Raw genomic sequence first — 21812 nt, 5'->3', positions numbered from 1 at the left:
GAAGCTCCTGTTGTTTTAGAATATAATACCACAAAGTTATTGTCACAACACAACTTAAGTGGTATTTCAATACTTTAACAATATGCAACCTCGTGACAAAATTTTTGCAATCATATTCAATTACTAGATGCCCCAAAATAAGTTATGAATTCTGTTGTCATGGCAGAAGTAGCTACAAGTGTTTGCTCAGCACTTCCCCACGAAATGGCCCCACAACCAACAGACATACTTAACTTAAAAATGGATCATTTACTGTATCGACATCTACCAAAATCAGAATCAAAATTCCTAAATATCTCTCCAAATGATCTGATTTTCTGTATGTGAGCATGTAATGCTTAGTTCTCTTTATATATCTCATAACCCGTTTGTCGCTTCCTAATGATCCATATCGAATTATTGAGATATTTGCCCAACATATAAACAATTAAAACCAAAATTTGGGTCTAATACATACTCGAGCTCACATTAGGCTCCCAATAGCCGAAGTATATGGAACCTTCTGCATTTTCTAAATCTCAAAATTTATTTTAGGGCATTGAATGAGACTACGTATGACTTCCTTAGTCATAGGGGTATTTATTTACTTGCAATTATGCATCTCAAATACTTTAGGCACTTTTTCACTATACCCCTTTTGTGAAAATCGAAAATTATTTCCTTCGATTCCAAATACATAAGAGGCTTCCCCGAGAAGATGCATTTGCTCCCACTGAACTTGTGATACGCACAACCATTAATGACATTCTTTGTGAATCCAAATGAAAGAACTACTTCATAAAATCTGTGGTACCATTGACGAGAGTCTTGGTTGAGGTTGATTTTAGATGATCTCATCAACATGAGATTGAATGTTTACAACATTACCATACTGAGGTTCTTGATCTGCTTCTTCTTCAATGGTAGGAATTGGTCCCTAAACAATGTCAGAAGCAGTAGTAGGTACCGATACACCTCCTCAAAAGTAATGCCCCTTAATACATTCTTCCCCCCCAAACTCAACATCCTCAAGGAATACTATATTTCTCATCCTAAAAATTAGTTCCTTTTGTGGGATCATAAAATTTAAAAAACTACTAAATTTTTGTGGATGACCAAAGTGAGAATATATGCTACAGTCTTTAATGCTCTCCCCAAAGCGAATGCGATAAGGAAGAATGATAAATCATACTCCTTCACATATCTTCAAGAGTTTTATTTCGTCTTTCAGCTACACCACTCATGCTAGGCGATCCCGGCATGGTGTACTAAAGGACGATCCCACACTCTTCCAAATAGAAGGCAAAAGGTCTTTGGCATTGTTCACCTGAGCCATCACTTTTGTCGTAGTATTTGCCACCACAGCCAGATTTGACTTTCTTAATTCCTTTGTTGAGTTGGAGCTCAACATCAGCCTTAAATATTTTGAACTTGTCTAAAGCCCCAGACTTTTAATAGATTAAATGTAGGTGCCCAAAACAAGAATATTCGCCTATGAATGATATAAAATATTGTTGATCATTCCAAGAAACCGAAGGGAATGAACCACAAATGTCCGTGTATATCAATTCTAAAATGTATAGTTTTATTGGCACCTAATTTCTTATGTTTGGCCTGCTTTCCTTCGATACATTGAACACACAAATCAAGTTCTGAAAAGATGAGTGTATTCAATATAACATCTGACACAAGTCTCACAATCCTTTATTTTGAGACATAACCAAAACACTTGTGTCATAAATTAACCAAATTTTTATTATTTAATTTGCTTAGTCCTTTTTTGATTCAACATGTAAAGCTTTTGAATATGAAGTAACATAATTGAGCATATAAAGATTGTTATATGCACTTACGGAAACAGTGCCCACAATACTAGAATTATTTGAAGGAAGAACTTTACTATTTCTGAATGAACAAGAGAAACTAAATTTGTCCAAAGCAGAAATAGAAGTCAAATTTTGTCTAAAAGAAAGTACAATAAAGTATCCTTCAAAACTAAAAAATTCCAGTCTTTAATAACAATCTATAATGCCCAAAAGTCTATACTTCCACAGATTTGTCATATCACACTTAGATGAATCTTTCACCATTAATTGACTTTCGGCAGTTCAGACAGCTTTATAACCTTATGTGAGTAGTAGTATCAGAAACTACCCACCAAAATATCATTAGGGACTGAAGCCAAATTAACTTCAGAACAGATCAAAGAATTGTAACTTCCTTTGCACGCCATGCGTGATATTTACAATTCTTCTTTTTATATCCTTGTTTACCACAAAAGAAACAACTATTATTATCCTTATATTGTTTATTTTGTGATGAACCCTTATCCATAGCAGCATTCACAATAGACCTTTTCTTAATGCCCTTTACTTTATATCTTGAAATACTGACAAAATGTGCAACACCAAATGCACAAGCAAGTCTTTAGAATTCAAGTTTAAGTAAATCAACATTATACATTTTCATAATGTGCTTCCTTATGTTGCCTTTGCTCTTATACTTATTGAGATCAAGCACGCTTGTCTCAACCTTATCGTTTTTCGCAACACGTTCCTTAATTTTGGCAAGGTATTCACTTAACTTAGTAATATTCTCAGATGTAGTGCCTCGAAAGGCTTCTAGGATGCTATACTTAATGATCATTAGACTTGCGCGATTCAAGCATTTTCACTTCTCATAGTTTCTCCTTTAATCAAGAGTACTATTATCCATACGAGAAACAAATTGCTCGGTCGCACGTAATCTAGATCCATGCAACCCACAGCAATCAGAATATTATCTTTCCAACCCTTAAAATTTGACCCATTTAACATTAATATATTGTTTATATTGGAAGAAACTATAGAAGAAGACATCATAACTGAACATAGAACAAAACTGAAACAATTGTCGTGCTCACATATTAAAATTCAAAGAAGAAGGTAACCTCTCGAGGTACCGACACAACATTCTTACCAAGTCTTTGGACAATAATATGAACTTGTAAGTGGTAACCTCTATGTAGTGATCAAACATTGATAATAAAATCATGTCAAGTAATGTCCACCTTTGGGCATCACAATTACTTACACGAAAACTGAATAATTGTCACCCATTTATCAGCACAGGTATGTGTGTATCTCGTGCCAAATAATAATCTTCCTTTGGGCCGACTAATATCCGCAACAAAGAAGTTTAGATAAGAGAGATTACTTTTGCAACGTCATGTTTCGACTAATCTATTTTGAATATGAGTATAAACATAAAAGAACATGAGATGCACTATAATTATTGAATTAAAACTTTAATTAAATTCTCAAAAGAATTCTTAATTGCCAATTAATTAGCCAATTAATTAGTGAATTAATTATTCAAATTCTTTAATGTAAAGACGTTACAAATAAATAAACGTACATAAATCACATTAAATTGAATAATTAATTCACAATTCAATTGTACTTAAAACACATTAAATTGAATCATTAATTCACAATTTAATTGTACATAAATGCAACAGCCACGTATTGAATTCTCATAATTCCCAATTATGATTAACGTGAATAATTAAAAAAATTGAATTTCCCATCACAATGAATTTGTTACTATAATTACGAAACAACCGTTTCATTCCAAATTAATCAGCCAAATAAATACTGTAAATTAAAACAGCCAAACAATCCTTAAAACAATAATCTCCACCCAAAAGTGGACCACCATTTTATCAAAACCATAACCCAAAATTCTCGGCATTAAATGAATTAACATAAATTCACGAAAGGTAACTGAACAAGAATATAAATGCGTACATACGCAATTCATGTGCATAACGATATTTCCCCATGAATTCTCCATAATCAAAGAAGAAGAGAATTCAATAACGCATCCAAATTAATCAGCCATTCTCAAATTCTAAAATGCTGATCAAAAGGTACCAAATCAATACACAATTGATCTATCGGAATTAAAAACTCGTTCATTGTGCATAACATGAATTATAAATTCATACTCAAATCACTAAACTAAACGGCGTGCATACAAAATATGAATTCAAATCATCAATTCATAAACCTGCTTAGCATAAAATACACGCCGCCCAACACTAAAAATTCAATTCATAGACTTGATTAACAAATACTATTCATTGCAATCAATAATATATACGTGTATGCTTATCACAATTCATAGCATAACAAAATTCTCGACATGCGTATAATCAAAATACCACAAACAAGCAGTTCACAATAACAGAGAATTTAATTGATACAGTCTCGATACGTTTGATAACATGTAATAAACTTTCGATTGATATCCACTATGAGTGAAATCCATAAACACGGCAACAGTATGTAAACATACCAAAATACCCAAATAAAATCAATAAAACAGAAACTCTAAATTTTAAGGATTCACAACCAAGAAAGAAACGAAAAACATAATTCTCCTTTCCTCAATTATCGGAGAATCATCAATAGAGTGACTTTGATACCACTTGTTGGAATAATTGAGTGAACAATTACATAAAGCTCTATATGATAATTAAGCAAGAACGACGGAGAAGGAGCATAAACTGTAGAGCGGAAGCGTACCTTGATCCATAACGAATTGAACGGTGGAATTGCTTTGCAGCGGCTATGGATCTTCCAAACGATCAGAGACATTATTCGCAATAGTCTGCCGAGAGAATACAAAGATATCGAATCTTCTTCTGACGTCTGGGGACCATAACCATAACTTATATTTATAAGTAATATAAGTTCCTTTATTTTCTATTTGGTCCCTCAACAAATACAATGTGACGCCCAAGTAATTTCGCGCCAGGATTTGAAGCATAGTTTCTTTTTCTATGGAAATGAAGGAAATTTTGCGTTGGAGATAGTAATAATTTTCGACATGGAGCTCAATGGATTTTTTTGCAAGCAACTAGTTGAATTCAATTTCAAAGGATGACTTAAGTAGCATCTCATTTTATCACGTTGGACAAAGTACTCGGAATTTGTGAATCAAGATATCACCTTGGAAAATACAAACGTTGGGAGAGGAAATTCCCAATAAATTGCAATTGAAAGAAAGTCAAAAGGATCTCCAATTGGAAATAGAAATAAGAGAAGATGCTAGGAGTTATCAAATAATATACTAGACATATACATAAGGGAATGTATGGACGTGTATAATGTTTATGTATGCATGAGAATTTGCAAGTCCTAATTTAACTCTTTCCCAAACAAGAAATTCAAGAGACACACTTTACAAGGAAGAAGTCCATCTTTCATGGAAAAAATGTTACATAAGAATTTTGGGGAAGAAGACATATCTACTTTACAAAAGCTATCCTACATAGAGAGCTATAAAGGGGCAAAGAAATAATTGCTATGAACTACACAAATCCTTGAGGGTTTCCTCCACGCCCATCCCGATTCCATACACCACTCTATGCCAAGAGGTCAATTTGTAGTCTCCTAGAGATAGCATGAGTTGTCCTTCCACATGCCAAGGAAATTCCCAAAAATAGTTAGATTTCTTCTTCAACAAAAACCAAGGGAAAATGTTATTCAAGAAAATGGCAAGGAGCCATTTAAGATCTTGCAAGAGTGTCTGTCACTACTCTCCTGCAAAGCCAAGATGGAGACAAGGAATGAGATGTCACGACCACATCTCCCTAGTCAAAGAAAGTGTAGCTATATCACGACTAAATCTTACTGAAACTGTCTCAACTCATCATAAGATGCTTAATTTAAAGGAAACATTTTCTGAAATGTGTTGAGGGTACAAATCATACTGAATCAGAGTAGTTACATGACAATTGTCTTTACTAGAACAAGTTCTAAATTTTCGCAACGAAAGAGTACCAAGACAGATGTAATATGTATGAAGATATATTACAACAGCTATCTTCCTACTTACTTAGTCTTCTGTCCCAACACCTCATCGGACTTGACAACGATCAACCTGCACATTAAGGAAAACAATATGCAGGGCTGAGTACTTGATGCACTCAGTGGGCTCATGCCGAAAATATTTTCTCTTTTAGTTGTCAGCCAAACTGAGTGAAACAGGGTTTTTTTTCTAAAAAACAAGTCCCGGTCACTAAAAACTGTTATTTCTTTATGATAATAGACTGCAGTCATTTAACTTCTGATGATATACCATATCTAATCTGGTGAGTCGGGAATGTGGCCACATTCCAACAGTCACTGGACCGGCCAACACTGGCGCTGGCTCATGGTCCCTGGTGTACACTAGTCCGAGTAGGGTTTGCGGCCCTACTGGGACCCGAATTCGATTAAACTGGTTTGGCATAGCCAAACAGATAGGCAATCATAAATCAAAACTGGGCATGACAACTCATTCAAAATATTCATGCTTTTCACATAAAACTCATTCTGAAAGAAAAGAAGAGCTCACCTCGATTGATTAAACTCTTGCAAAACGGGTACTTTCCTTGTCCTGAGATTACTCGTCGAGCGACGACGTTCCTTTACAAAAATTATGTACTTAAATTAGGCTTTAAGTAATTATTTATCTTGCATGTATTCATGCCTAAGCGCGTGCTTATTATTTTTCCTCCTTCTATCTGAATTTAGAAGTCTTAAATCTTAAATTAAATCCGTGATTTAATTTATTCGGAATCTTGCCGAACTGCTCGGGTATAATAAATTCCTGGATTATTTCTTTTAGTATCTTGAGATACTTACTTGGACTAATAAAGTCCGCCTCAATTATTTACTGACTTTTATTGTAACACGGCTAATATTTTCCGGGCTCAAGAGATTAAAAACATTTCAAAGAATAATAATGGAGAAGTAAGTATTATTTTTGATGAAGGTGTTAGGGAAACACCATAGAGGAAATAAGGGGCAATGTGGAGGAGGAATATCTCGAATCATACAAGTAGAGCCGCGCAAATTTCGGGACGAAATTTTTTTAAGGAGGGTGGAATGTGACGCCCCAGAAATTTCGCGCCAGGATTTGAAGCATAATTTATTTTTCTATGGAAATGAAGGAATTTTTGCGTTGGAGATAATAATAATTTTCGACATGGAGCTCAATGGATTTTTTTTAGCAAGCAACTAGTTGAATTCAATTTCAAAGGATGACTTAAGTAGCATCTCATTTTATCACGTTGGACAAAGTACTCGGAATTTGTGAATCAAGATATCACCTTGGAAAATACAAACGTTGGGAAAGGAAATTCCCAATAAATTGCAATTGAAAGAAAGTCAAAAGGATATCCAATTGAAAATAGAAATAAGAGAAGATGCAAAGAGTTATCAAATGATATACTACACATATACATAAGGGAATGTATGGACGTGTATAATGTTTATGTATGCATGGGAATTTGCAAGTCCTAATTTAACTCTTTCCCAAACAAGAAATTCAAGAGACACGCTTTACAAGGAAGAAGTCCATCTTTCATGGAAAAAGGTTACATAAGAAATTTGGGGAAGAAGACATATCTACTTTACAAAAGCTATCCTACATAGAGAGCTATAAAGGGGCAAAGAAATAATTGCTATGAACTACACAAATCCTTGAGGGTTTCCTCCACGCCCATCCCGATTCCATACACCGCCCATCCCGATTCCATACACCACTCTATGCCAAGAGGTCAATTTGTAGTCTCCTAGAGATAGCATGAGTTGTCCTTCCACCTGCCAAGGAAATTCGAAAAAATAGTTAGATTTCTTCTTCAACAAAAACCAAGGGAAAATGTTATTAAAGAAAATGGTAAGGAGCCATTTAAGATCTTGCAAGTGTGTCTGTCACTACTCTCCTACAAAGCCAAGATGGAGATAAGGAATAAGATATCCCAAATCTTTCCAAAATGGAAGTAAGGACAATTGGATGGAGAATGGTGAGATCATCTCCTTAACCAAAAGAGTGAAAGTCCTTTTCTCCCACATGAGCAATTAAGGAACGAGATCAGCAAGTATAACTCTATCCAAGATTTTCATCAAGAGGGCAGGAAGACCTTTTTAACAAATTCAAAAGAGAGATGTACAACTAGCTCAAAGTAGCAAGTTATACTCCCAAAAATCTGCCACAAAGAGACAAAGAAATCGACTATATATGTTAGGTTTAGTATACTGAAAAGCATGTTTCGAGCAAATTCGCACGAATAGGAATCTTGCTTGTATACGGAAAAACTCTACAATCCACTTTTAACCCGATTCAGTATTATTCGAGCAGTTTGCACGAATAGAATCAGTATATTATTACATTATGTTTACTTTTGCGTTTATAAGATGTTTTATAAACATTTAAATGCATAAGAAGTAAACAAAGCCTAAGTCTTTTGCTTAGTAGACTGGTTGTGGGCGTCGTCCACTTTAAGGTAACTACAGTCGGTTCTATGCAATGCTTTGCAAAAGAAAAAGAAGAATTTCACAACCTAGATAGGCTTTGGCTACCTATCGTGAAAGGTTGCAATGTCAGTCCGATTATTTCTAAGCCTTATTGAAATAAGATGACGTTGGTGTGGTATAGCACTGAATGGATCTAACAGCAAGACGTGTCTTTATGCTATCTACAGAAAGACGAGGTCTTGATAAATATTTATTTCTTAATCGATGTACGTTAGCATTGAGCATACGATATTGAGTATCTACTACTTTGACTTACCAAAGGTGCGGGTTTTTCGTCACCCAACGATCCAGGTATATTGGGTAGTGGTGATCATTATCTAGCGGTGCTAGGATTGCTATTATGTTGAATCGCGCACGAGGTGAGTCTCGTTTGATAATGTCCTCAAGAGGAGCTTGAACAAGGTTTTATTATTCGGAAATTGGCCAGTTGGAGTTTTATTACTCTATGAATAATAAATAAGTGTTTCTTGCTAAGTCTACTCTTGGAGTTAATAAGATGTTAATTAATTAAGTCTATAGCAGACTTTAATTAATTAATGGGCATTTATATCTTAAGCGCGAGAAATGAATAATAAACAAAGTGGAAACCCGAATTACTTGTAATTTCGGATTTGGATGGGGAGTTCAATATTACGTCTGTAGTGGCTGTTCGTAATATTCCAATATAAGCTTGTATTAAATTGTGGGTTCAATTTAATTAGTAAAAAGCTAATTGGGGAAGCTCATATCCAAAGCCTGCCACTTCTATTATGATGAAGAGGGCGATTTTTTCAAGGATTTCTCCTCCGTGAGACAGAAATTAATTTAATTTTCACTATGAAAATTTCGTCCACTTCTATTATGATGAAGAGGGCGATTTTTTCAAGGATTTCTCCTCCGTGAGTTCTTCAGCTCCTTCTCCGTGAGAAAGTTCTGTCTTCTTTATTCGAGTCCTAGTGTTTCGATAAGATCAGCCCACCCTGATGTCGGAATACAGTTCGGGACACCAGTCAGAAGATCTGTGGTCTAGTATTGAAGATCATCGTGGAGAAGGCGCAAGCAATCGACGATTCTTTGGAGAATCAACGAGGTAAATTGGCTAACTCCGTAGTATGCATGTTTTAGGATTTATTTGTTCTAAAGCATGTATGTAATTCAGGTTATGAGCATGATACATGTGATAATTACGCGAATAGATTTTGTCTAAATAATCTGCTAAATAGATCTGTATTATGTGATCCGTTTGTTTGCACGCTTCCGCTACCAACCCCTACAATTGGTATCAGAGCCAGTCTTTGGCTCTGATTATTTGGATTTAAATTTCACGAAATTCATGTATGCATGCGTTAATTGATTGCGAAGCATGTTCTTGGTGTTTTGTTTAATTTTTATGCATGAAGCACGACGCGCAGACGAGTGAGGGCTCGTGCGCGCCGCCCGGCCGGGACCGCACGCCCCAGACGAACCCGCGTCGAGATCGAAACGGAGGCTGGCACGGTGCGGCAGTTCGACCGAGAACTGGCCGTGATACCGAGGCGCCGAGAGCCCAAACCCTAGGTGGAAGGACCGAGACGAAGCTCCAAGCCACTGATCGAGACGTGCGCGCCGACTGGCGCGACGTGTGCCGCATGAGTGGGAGCATTGTGGCTCGGGAGAGCCGAGACGGCGACAAGCTGATGGCCGAGAGGAGCTGCGCCACCGCGCAAGCTCCTGGCCGAGAGCACGCGTCGCCCGACGAGCCAGATAGGCCGAGACGGGTAGCGAGGCGCTGGCCGAGAGCCAGCGCCATCCGTCGAGACGCCTGGCTAGATACGTCGGCACCCGATGGTCGAGACGGCCGAGAGCTTCTGCGCCTTGTGCGCGACGCTGGCCGCAGACGGAGGCGACGGGCTGGCCGAGGAACCGAGCCACCCGACGCGTCACCTGGCCGAGACGCTGGCGCGCCCCCTACGCGTTGGTGCCGAGACGCTGGGTGCGTCGTGATCCGACGACGAACTCGTCGGACTTTCGTCGTTCATCGTTCGTGCGAACCTCGTACGATGAGATAACGATGGAGGATTATTTTAATGATTATTTAATTATTTTATTAAAAGATATCATTAAAAAAATTATAATTTAAGGGAAATAAAATCTTTTTGGAAGATTTGCCTGGATTTTAGGAATATTTATATTATTATCTATATCTATGGAAATAAACAATATTATTTTATTCCTAGATGATATGGATGAGAATAATTTAATAGTTTCCTAATATTCATCTAGATTCAAGATAAATATGGTGATAAGATTTGAATATATCTTTTGTGAATTATATATATTATATGAGACTTGATTTAATATCAAATCATGGATTAATTAGATTCTTTCCTTATTTATTGGATTTATATGGATTTTAATCCTGGATAAAATCCTAGTTATATTTGGAAAATAATAATCTAATCATTTATCTATTTCCTAGATGGATTTAGATAATGATAATATTATTTTATTCTTATCCTGTGAATTTATATGAATTTACTCATAGATAAATTCTAATTGGATTTGGATAGTGATAATATAATATTTTATTCTTATCTTATAGATTTGTATAAATCTAGGTTGATTGGATTTTATTCATCGTATGGATTATGATGGAATCGTTTCTATCTAGTAATATCCTAGAACGATTTAAATAAAGATTATCCTAGATCAACATTATCTTGAGTTGAAGGATTAGATTTTATCGAAATAAAATCTAGAATAATCCTAAGTGGATTTAGATAGTCAACACTATCTTGATAAATCCTAATTGAATCTCCCTTGAATAGATTAAATAATGTCGTTAATTATCCAGTGTGTTTAAATGCCATGCATTAAATGGAATTATCTGTTTATTTGGTGTTTATCTATTTTAAGTGGATTATCTGTCTTATCTGCTTATGTGATAATTATGCAAAAACCATATAAAATATCTAAGCGATAATTACAACATGTGCGTTGTATATGGTCTCCATCAATTGGTCTGCAATTCATGAAGCTTTTTTCTAATATTATCGCCACCTGCTCTGTGGGGACAATAATCCTAAGAAATAGCGAGTTCATGAGGGCGGACTTCTCAAAAATAAATAGTATGACCTAGAATGTGGTTTCCAATATTATCGCCACCTGCTCTGTGGGGACAATAATCCTAAGAAACTGCGAGATTCAGAAGTTCACACAGAATTTATGAGAGAGCTTGATCTTGTTAGCAGCACATGAGCATTGTTATGGGAGTGTGTTGTAGAAATGAGACTCTGTAATGCTAAATTCGGTGGTCTTGCTTAGGCAACATTAGGCGGCCATGCCACTCTGTGGTCTCTGGACTATTCGTCAGTGTTGTGACCAGTAAAATTGTAAGATTTTAATGCGTATTGACTTCCTCTAGAGGGTACAAAATTTTAATTTTACAGTTGCAAGATACATAATTGTTTTGTGGTTATTTGCGATTATGTATTGAGCATAATTATGTGATAATAAGTTTATTTGCCAAATCTTCATTATGTCATTCATATTTTTTGTCTGCGATCTTAATGGAATAAACTCGAATGCCAAAATTATATGGACTGAAAATGTAAATGGATAAGATTCTCATCGCTAAAACTGAGAGTTTATACTCAATAATTCATGTCCTCCATTTCCTCGACATAATTCTACGAAGATTGTTCGAGAATGCTTTTTGCATGTACTTGACAAGTTCTTTGAGGAATAAGGTCAAGCTATTTTCTTTTAAGTAGCATGACAAGTCTTGGTTAGTGACGATGAAAGATGGATATCAATAGAATCTGTCAAGATGATTCGATTGGAATATCCTAAATGGACAGAATATTTTGAGGAATCTTTTGATCACTCAAATAGTTTCTGACTCAAGTCATCGCCTTGAGTAATAAGAAATGACTAAAAGAAGGTTTAACCGAAAAGTAGAAAACCTTCAGAATATTAGTCGTTATATTACTGTTAGAGGAAAGTAACATGATAGATGACGAATTCATGAAGGCCGCATTTTTCCTAAGTCCTAGTTCATTTGAATAAAAGACTAGATATGGAAATGGGAGAGTCTAATTAGTCATCAAAGTTTGTTTAAAGCGAGTGAAGATGCTTTGTAAGTTGGATTGACCTCTTTTAAAGAAGGACAATGACTTACATGACAATGCAACTTCTAAGTAAGAGATCTTGATCCAGTTAGGCTTTTGTTGCAGTGGGAGCTTATAAAGCTCAATTATTGTTTTATGGTTGATGATTAAGGCATCATAGTATTGAAACAATATAAGTGCAACAAGATTGAGTATGAAATAACACATCAACTTCTTAAACAATGAATAATAAAGTATTTATGGCTCTTAGTATTAAGGCCAAGAAAATACTTAGCTATTGTTCAAACTGATCTAGACTGTCAAGATTTTAACAATTTGTTTGTTAAATAGCTTGAAAGTCGAGAATGTCTATTCGATGCACTATGAGTTAGAATCATTTGATTCAGAATAATTATAGAAGTGCAACGTAGAAAGACTAGCAAGTCTCAATGGTTTACACCAATAAGGAGACGAGCAAGGCGTTATGATCAGTAGTGGGAGTCTAATCTCCATTAACGAATCTAAGCATTCTTTCAAAGAATGGGATAGTTATGTAAGAAGAAATCGAAGTCTTTCTAATACAAGTTTGATCAAGTGATGAGTTATACTCATGAAAATCTTATCATTGATGGGATAAGCGTTAGATACAACGAGATACACCTTAAAGAAACTACCATCATCAGTGCCTTCTACAAAACACGAGTTGTGGACTAGAGCGACTCTAGTCTAGCACATCTCAAAGTGTAATGTTGTTCCAACGCAAGTTGGAAAGGTATCCAAGTAATTGGAGTTGAGTACTGAGGTATGTTTTAAGGTTGTCCCAAATGATGTAAGATTATTAGTTCTGTAATCTTCAAAGATAGAATTCTTGTATGAAGATCAAGAGAAGAACTAAAAGCTTAACATCGTGATAACTCTCAGGACAGAGAGAGATATCGAATTTTCCACATTACCAAGGACTCATACCATTAGAAACTTTTGCACTAATAAAATCAACTTCAACAGATAAGATTGTTAGAACCATGTCATAGTGGGAGCGTTCCTAGGAACATGACAAGTTCATGGGTCTAAGAGTGTCGAAAGACTCGGTCTTAGATTAACTTGAACATAATCCCTTTAACTACAATGTAGAATTGGTTCATTTGGATATTCATCCTTGGAAAGGTGATAGATTCCAAACTACAATCTTAGATAGACAACATGTTTTACAAGACTTGCAATACTACCTACAGGCTGTGTCAGTCAGTGGAAGCTAGTACATCTGCAAGTGTAAAAGTGGATCTCAAATGGCTACACAATGACAATGGGCTATGCCCATTGAGAAATATCATCTTCTCGCTGTCGTTGTGCCAAGATTTGTTCGATCCTTCTGTCTATCAGCACTTACATAATTAGAATGTATGTATCATGATTGTCAAGACAGCTTTCTATTAATAGAAGTCTTGAAGAAATCATCTACATGGAACATCCTAATAGGCATGTAATAGAGGGCAAGAATCACATGATTGGAAGCTTATGAAGACCTTTGTGGTCTTAGGCATGCATCTAAATCAAGGTATGTGTTTTAGCGAGATTGTCAAATGTTTGGAATTTGACATGTGCCCTTAAGCGTATTGTAAGCACAACGACGTTGAAAGTGCATTAAACATGGTATCATTGGTACTCTACGATGATGAAATCTACAAAAGTTGCAAACAACTAAGATTGACATCTAGCGTAGGAAACTGGTTGTCTACCCAGTTTAAGATAAAGGATTATAGAGAAACTAATTAAATTCTAAGCATCTAAAGTCTTTAAGATTGCTAGAAAGAATGTTGAGATTCTCTTAGAAATACTATATCTACACATAGCTTGGAACATTTTAGCATTAGAATTTCCATGCAAAGGTTTCTACCTTTCAAGATGGAATTGTCTTGTCTCTAATCAAGTGTCGTTTGACGCTTAGTGAGAACAAGAATTATGAGACTAGTTCTGCAGATAGATGTCTCATGTATGCTATGATATGTACTAAGTTTGCTATTAGTTGTGCTTTTGCATAGCAAGTACATATCATATTAACCATGGCAAAGGACTTTGATTGAGGTAATGAATATACCATAGTACTTGAGAAAGACTAATCGCTATATTCTAGTTTACCAGTCATTCATGTAATGTCCTTGGGGTTACACTGACTAAGTCTTATGACTAATCAGTGATCGAGTAAGTCATCCTCAATGTATGTGTTTACATTAGGAGTATAATCTTAGTAGCTTTGATCGTAAATTTGAGTATACCTATGAGTATTTTTACTCTAGCAAAGGCTAACTCAAGAGGAACACGAGATCATAAGCTAAACAATCACATAGAGAGATGAAATTAATTAAAGATCAAGTACGCAACAAAGACATAGTGACGCAAAAGATATTATCAGAGAACAACCAAGTAGATTTTTCACAGAAAAATGCCTTTGTGGCAACATGTTTCAAACATGATGTGAAATGAATGGTAGTTCGATATATCTAGCTCCAATACCTGCTTTGTGTATAAGTGGGAGAGTTTTTGGCAGTGGGTATACTCGAAAGCATGTTTTGAGTATAAGTGGGAGATTGTTAGGTTTAGTATACTGAAAAGCATGTTTCGAGCAAATTCGCACGAATAGGAATCTTGCTTGTATACGGAAAAACTCTACAATCCACTTTTAACCCGATTCAGTATTATTCGAGCAGTTTGCGAGAATAGAATCAGTATATTATTACATTGTGTTTACTTTTGCGTTTATAAGATGTTTACACATAGCTTGGAACATTTTAGCATTAGAATTTCCATGCAAAGGTTTCTACCTTTCAAGATGGAATTGTCTTGTCTCTAATCAAGTGTCGTTTGACGCTTAGTGAGAACAAGAATTATGAGACTAGTTCTGCAGATAGATGTCTCATGTATGCTATGATATGTACTAAGTTTGCTATTAGTTGTGCTTTTGCATAGCAAGTACATATCATATTAACCATGGCAAAGGACTTTGATTGAGGTAATGAATATACCATAGTACTTGAGAAAGACTAATCGCTATATTCTAGTTTACCAGTCATTCATGTAATGTCCTTGGGGTTACACTGACTAAGTCTTATGACTAATCAGTGATCGAGTAAGTCATCCTCAATGTATGTGTTTACATTAGGAGTATAATCTTAGTAGCTTTGATCGTAAATTTGAGTATACCTATGAGTATTTTTACTCTAGCAAAGGCTAACTCAAGAGGAACACGAGATCATAAGCTAAACAATCACATAGAGAGATGAAATTAATTAAAGATCAAGTACGCAACAAAGACATAGTGACGCAAAAGATATTATCAGAGAACAACCAAGTAGATTTTTCACAGAAAAATGCCTTTGTGGCAACATGTTTCAAACATGATGTGAAATGAATGGTAGTTCGATATATCTAGCTCCAATACCTGCTTTGTGTATAAGTGGGAGAGTTTTTGGCAGTGGGTATACTCGAAAGCATGTTTTGAGTATAAGTGGGAGATTGTTAGGTTTAGTATACTGAAAAGCATGTTTCGAGCAAATTCGCACGAATAGGAATCTTGCTTGTATACGGAAAAACTCTACAATCCACTTTTAACCCGATTCAGTATTATTCGAGCAGTTTGCAAGAATAAAATCAGTATATTATTACATTGTGTTTACTTTTGCGTTTATAAGATGTTTTATAAACATTTAAATGCATAAGAAGTAAACAAATCCTAAGTCTTTTGCTTAGTAGACTGGTTGTGGGCGTCGTCCACTTTAAGGTAACTACAGTCGGTTCTATGCAATGCTTTGCAAAAGAAAAAGAAGAATTTCACAACCTAGATAGGCTTTGGCTACCTATCGTGAAAGGTTGCAATGTCAGTCCGATTATTTCTAAGCCTTATTGAAATAAGATGACGTTGGTGTGGTATAGCACTGAATGGATCTAACAGCAAGACGTGTCTTTATGCTATCTACAGAAAGACGAGGTCTTGATAAATATCTATTTCTTAATCGATGTACGTTAGCATTGAGCATACGATATTGAGTATCTACTACTTTGACTTACCAAAGGTGCGGGTTTTTCGTCACCCAACGATCCAGGTATATTGGGTAGTGGTGATCATTATCTAGCGGTGCTAGGATTGCTATTATGTTGAATCGCGCACGAGGTGAGTCTCGTTTGATAATGTCCTCAAGAGGAGCTTGAACAAGGTTTTATTATTCGGAAACTGACCACTTGGAGTTTTATTACTCTATGAATAATAAATAAGTGTTTCTTGCTAAGTCTACTCTTGGAGTTAATAAGATGTTAATTAATTAAGTCTATAGCAGACTTTAATTAATTAATGGACATTTATATCTTAATCGCGAGAAATGAATAATAAACAAAGTGGAAACCCGAATTACTTGTAATTTCGGATTTGGATGGGGAGTTCAATATTACATCTGTAGTGGCTGCTCGTAATATTCCAATATAAGCTTGTATTAAATTGTGGGTTCAATTTAATTAGTAAAAAGCTAATTGGGGAAGCCCATATCCAAAGCCTTCCATAGAGGCCCAATATGAACTATTATAAATAGGAGAATAAATGAGACAGAAATTAATTTAATTTTCACTATGAAAATTTCGTCCACTTCTATTATGATGAAGAGGACGATTTTTTCAAGGATTTCTCCTCCGTGAGTTCTTCAGCTCCTTCTCCGTGAGAAAGTTCTGTCTTCTTTATTCGAGTCCTAGTGTTTCGATAAGATCAGCCCACCCTGATGTCGGAATACAGTTCGGGACACCAGTCAGAAGATCTGTGGTCTAGTATTGAAGATCATCGTGGAGAAGGCGCAAGCAATCGACGATTCTTTGGAGAATCAATGAGGTAAATTGGCTAACTCCGTAGTATGCATGTTTTAGGATTTATTTGTTCTAAAGCATGTATGTAATTCAAGTTATGAGCATGATACATGTGATAATTACGCGAATAGATTTTGTCTAAATAATCTGCTAAATAGATCCGTATTATGTGATCCGTTTGTTTGCACGCTTCCGCTACCAACCCCTACAATATAAACAACACCAATCCACACTTCCTTCACCCTCTTATCACTTAGAAAATTTAATCGGAGAATCAGAACGGAGTGAGATGAGAGGAGAGGGAGGAAGCACTCGAATATCACAACAAGTAAGGAATCACCAAAGCAAGGTAATTCTCCCTAACATAGCATTCATATAGACCCCAACATAGCAATTGTAAGATAGGATATAGAGAACATAGAAGTAGCATCAATCAACAGTTAGTACCAACGTCAAGATCAAGTCTTTAATCACAACCACTGCCCATGCTTCTAAGATCACGCATAGTTGCTGCCGGATACTCGAACATAAAGAATTAAGTTTTAGTAGAAGTTAGAGGACTTAGCTTGAAGCCGAAGCGCTGCCCCACGACCTCCGGCAGAGGCTAAGCCACGAGAGCAGCCGCGCGGACTCCACGGCCGTAGCAACGGCGATCACAAGAGCCAGCAGCGACAAGCGGAAAGGCGGCGGAGAGCAGCGCCAACCGATTGCGCGATGCCGAGCTGAGCACAACGACGGATACAGCGATGCCGCCGAGAGGGAACCTGCCGCCGTGAGGGTGAGACGGCGGTGGCAGCAGCGGCTCCTGGTACGACACGGAATCACTGTTGGGACTGCGTCGGAGGCTAGCTGCGGAGTCGTAGAGGGAGAGAGAATGCTCAACGATGAGAGAAACAGACAGAGATAGGGAGAAGACCGATGGGAATCACCGGCGATAGGGAGCGCCGGCGATTCGATCAGTGATGGACAGCCGACGGCGGTGGAGCTGTACGGTGAGAGTGAGCTTGACGGGAGCTGGAGGCGGCGCTGTGGAGAACTGGCGGCGGGTTTTTGAGAGAATGAGAATTGGAGAAGGAGAATTTGAGGAGAGATGAGGAGACGATGGAGGCGCTGCTTCTCCATCTTCAATTTTAGGGATTTGAGTTGAGGATGTAATTTGGGGAAGAAGAGAGGGACCGATAGGTTGATGAGGTAGTGAATGCTCCCCGATTTTATTTGGGCTGATCCCAAATAAGTCTAAGTTGGGCCAACAGAAATAAATGGAATGATGGGTTGCCTTGATGGATTAATTGAAGTGGATTTAATTAATTTAGTTGGATAGTGGAGTATTGTTGAATGGAACGGGCCTTGAGAAATGATTAAGGATTTAATTTTTCTCCCTATCGCTGAGTAAGTAAGAACAAGGCAGGTGGGCTATTATTATAATATTGGACTTTAGTAACCAAGTGAAGTATTGGCAGGTTTAATTAGTAGGGCCAAGGGAATTCTCACTATTAAATTGGGCCAAGGCATTTAATTAAAAAAAGAATGGGCCGATTACTTTTGTGAATGAACTATGCTATTTATGCTAGTTCTTTTTTAAAAGAGTTTGGACCAATTTATTAGTTAACAATGTGGACCGAGAATGGTTTATATTTTGGAAAAGGACTAAAGTTAGTGTTGGGCCACTTGAATTATCATGGACTAGAATTTATATAATTGGAGCTTAGAGCTGGATTATTTAGAAAAAAGAGCTACAAATTTTCCTTTAGAGAATGAGGAAATAATGATGAAATTGGGGACGCGAAAGCCGGCCAGCGTCGCCCGCGATGCCTTGGGCAGCCTTAAGAAAATTCAAAGAAAAGATTTAGAAAGGGATTTTCCAGGAATTCTTATTTTATTAAATAAATGTCCAAGTGGTTATTTTTGAGAAAATAGAATTTCCCCGGAATTAGTTAAGTGAGTAAGTAAATCATGTAAGTTAGTAAAGCCCAAGAAAGGATTAGAGATCCTATAAGATGAGACTAAGATATAGGTGTTATCCAATAGGATGCATGCATTCTTTTCTCATGCCATAAAATGATTGTTTTCGAGGCCTATCTGTTTGACTTTATGTTTGTTGGTTTTGGCGTAGTTTTGGCTACGCCAAAACGTTATGATTTGGAATAGAGCGCGCGAGGGTTGTGAGCCATCCAAGAGGGTTGGCCGGCTATGGTGTCCGCTGAAGGTGGCCACCTTCCCGGCATGATGGAACGATGAATGATGAATGATGAATGATGAATGATGAATGATGAATGATGAATGATGAATGAACTTAGTATGCGCAGACGAACTTTTAGCTCACAAATGAATTTAGTAAGCTCGAGCCTTTTAAGAAAACCCATGTGTGTTTCAGTTGATGGCTTGACAACTATATATAATGTATGTTTTGATTCTCGGCAAGTGCCCACTGAGTACTCCCGTACTCTGCCTTGCATGTATTTCTAAATGTGCAGATTAAGCAATAGGGTGGAGGTGTGCTGATCAGAGTCGATGCTACTTAAGTAAATAAGTGTGGATCGCTCGACGCTTCATGTCTTCATACGCGAGGTTGTTCTCTGGACCTTTCCGCTGCAGTTTGTTATGAGAGTATAGTGAACTCTCATCATCGAAACTCTGATTCATTTTGATGAAATGCTATTGTTATTCAAATCCTTGTAATCGAATACTTGGATCTTATCTTATCATGTTGTTTGACTTTTCAATGTGCAAGTTCTATCCTCATTTCTTCCCAATTTCTTTAAATCCTTTTATTAGTTGCAGTTTATCCGCTTTTGCTATCCTTAGCAAAGTGCGGTCGTGACATAGAAAATCACAAATTGGTATCTAAACTTATTTCCATAATGGGATGAGGGAGGGAGAAAATCAAAAGGGCTCACGGTTCAAAAACCGTCGGTTCCGACGGTTCAAAAACCGCCGGTTCCGGACCGGCGGTTCACGGTTTAGAAATTTTGGCAGTTCATTTTTTATTATTTATTTTTTTTCTTTCTTTTTAGTCTTTATTTATCTATGAAATGTGTGTAAATAAAATTCAAACAACAATTATGAAAATTGCAATTTTATTGATATAAATTTAAACGAGACTACAAGTTACAACGATTACAATTTACAAATCACTTGAAGTCTTAAACAATAAATTTAAATATTTGTTACTTTTTTGATTGTCTATTTTTATCATTATTATACAAATTATATTAATTGTTGTTTTTTCACATTTTAATAAATACATTGAGAAAAATGAGTAATATACCTACATTTAAATCCAATTATTTGAACATGTCCACATTCTATAAATATACAAATTATGAGCAACATGACACATTCAAATTTAATTAAATTATAACTAAACTATTATAGTTGATGCTATTATTAACTGTAAATTTGTCTTAGAAAAAGAATTATGACAAAAATAAATATAAAATAGTAAATAATAAAATGTAAAAAATAACGAAAGTTTTGTTGTCTACATTGGAAAAAGATTAATGAATGGTCTAAACATGTAGTAATAAAAGAAAATACTTCAACATATTTTGTCATATATCGAAAGTGAAACATAAAATATTCAAGGATGTCTTTATTATGAAATTTTTGTATTTATTTTTTTATGAAAATTGATTTTTAAATATAAAAATTAATTTTTATAATTAATAAATATATATATTTTTTAATTTTATTTGAACCGCCGGTTCGAACCGTTGCGGTTCCGGTTTCTGAAAATCGTGAACCCGAGCCGAACCGTCCGAACCGCCGAACCGTCTGGCGGTTCGAACCGCCGCCGCCAGTTCCGGTTCTGGTACAAACCGGCGGTTAACCGTCGATTCGGTTTGGTTTGTGCATGCTCTCCAGCCTCCAAGCCTGTATGATTTGGAGTCGTAGTTTTGGCCACCTTAGATATAATTATGTGGATTAAAAAATTCCAGTAGATTCTCGAAGCATGATTAGCTCATTTAAATTTTAATAATCGCTTCCCGGATTCACATTACTTGATGATAAACTACCAAATTTTGTTATAATAGTAATTTAATGTATTAATTATATATTAAAATAATAAATGTAGTTAGTTAACAAGTTAAAAAGACTTGATTAGCCTTCAGCCTCATTTTCAATATTTTTTTTTATATTTGAATTGCATCTGTTGCTTTTTAATTTTGAATTAAAGTATACATTAATTACATTTTATGATTCCAAAAAAATAAAAAATTTGTACTCAAATAATTAATATATGACTACAATATTACATACATTCGATGTACTATATATGCGTCCATATATTTTAATTAAATGCAAAATTTGGTCACAAGTTAATATAGGTTTGACAAAATAATCATCTAGTTTGCTATTGGCCCATGATTCATCATACACAAATGCTTTTCAGCTTCTGTAGATGATATACCATTCAACACAACTGGTATTGCCGGAAGTTTTGACTTATCGGATTGCAGTTGAAATTGGAAAATATGGACACATGTTTTCGGTTGAAAATCGAATTAGTTTGGATTAGTTTTGTTTGGTAGGAATGATTGAAGAAGTAGGGTTGTTCGGCGGACAGGCGTTACTC

The 21812-nt window shown here is 36.0% G+C and overlaps 1 protein-coding gene across 1 annotated transcript; it reads right to left on the bottom strand.

The window, feature by feature from the left end:
- Positions 1–7219: 7219 nt before the first annotated feature.
- LOC121795466 lies at positions 7220–18421 on the bottom strand. Its single transcript, XM_042194006.1, has 2 exons — positions 17803–18421; positions 7220–7613 (listed from the first exon to the last, which is right to left on the bottom strand). The coding sequence occupies exons 1-2, from the start codon at positions 18356–18358 to the stop codon at positions 7558–7560; spliced, it is 612 nt and encodes a 203-aa protein (XP_042049940.1). The 5' UTR covers positions 18359–18421; the 3' UTR covers positions 7220–7557.
- Between the last annotated feature and the right edge of the window lie 3391 nt (positions 18422–21812).

The sequence above is a fragment of the Salvia splendens genome, chromosome 3 (genome assembly GCF_004379255.2).
Source record: "Salvia splendens isolate huo1 chromosome 3, SspV2, whole genome shotgun sequence".
Lineage (NCBI taxonomy): Eukaryota > Viridiplantae > Streptophyta > Magnoliopsida > Lamiales > Lamiaceae > Salvia > Salvia splendens.
Note: the sequence above shows the minus strand (reverse complement) of the source record. Positions and strands in the feature narration are given on the sequence as shown.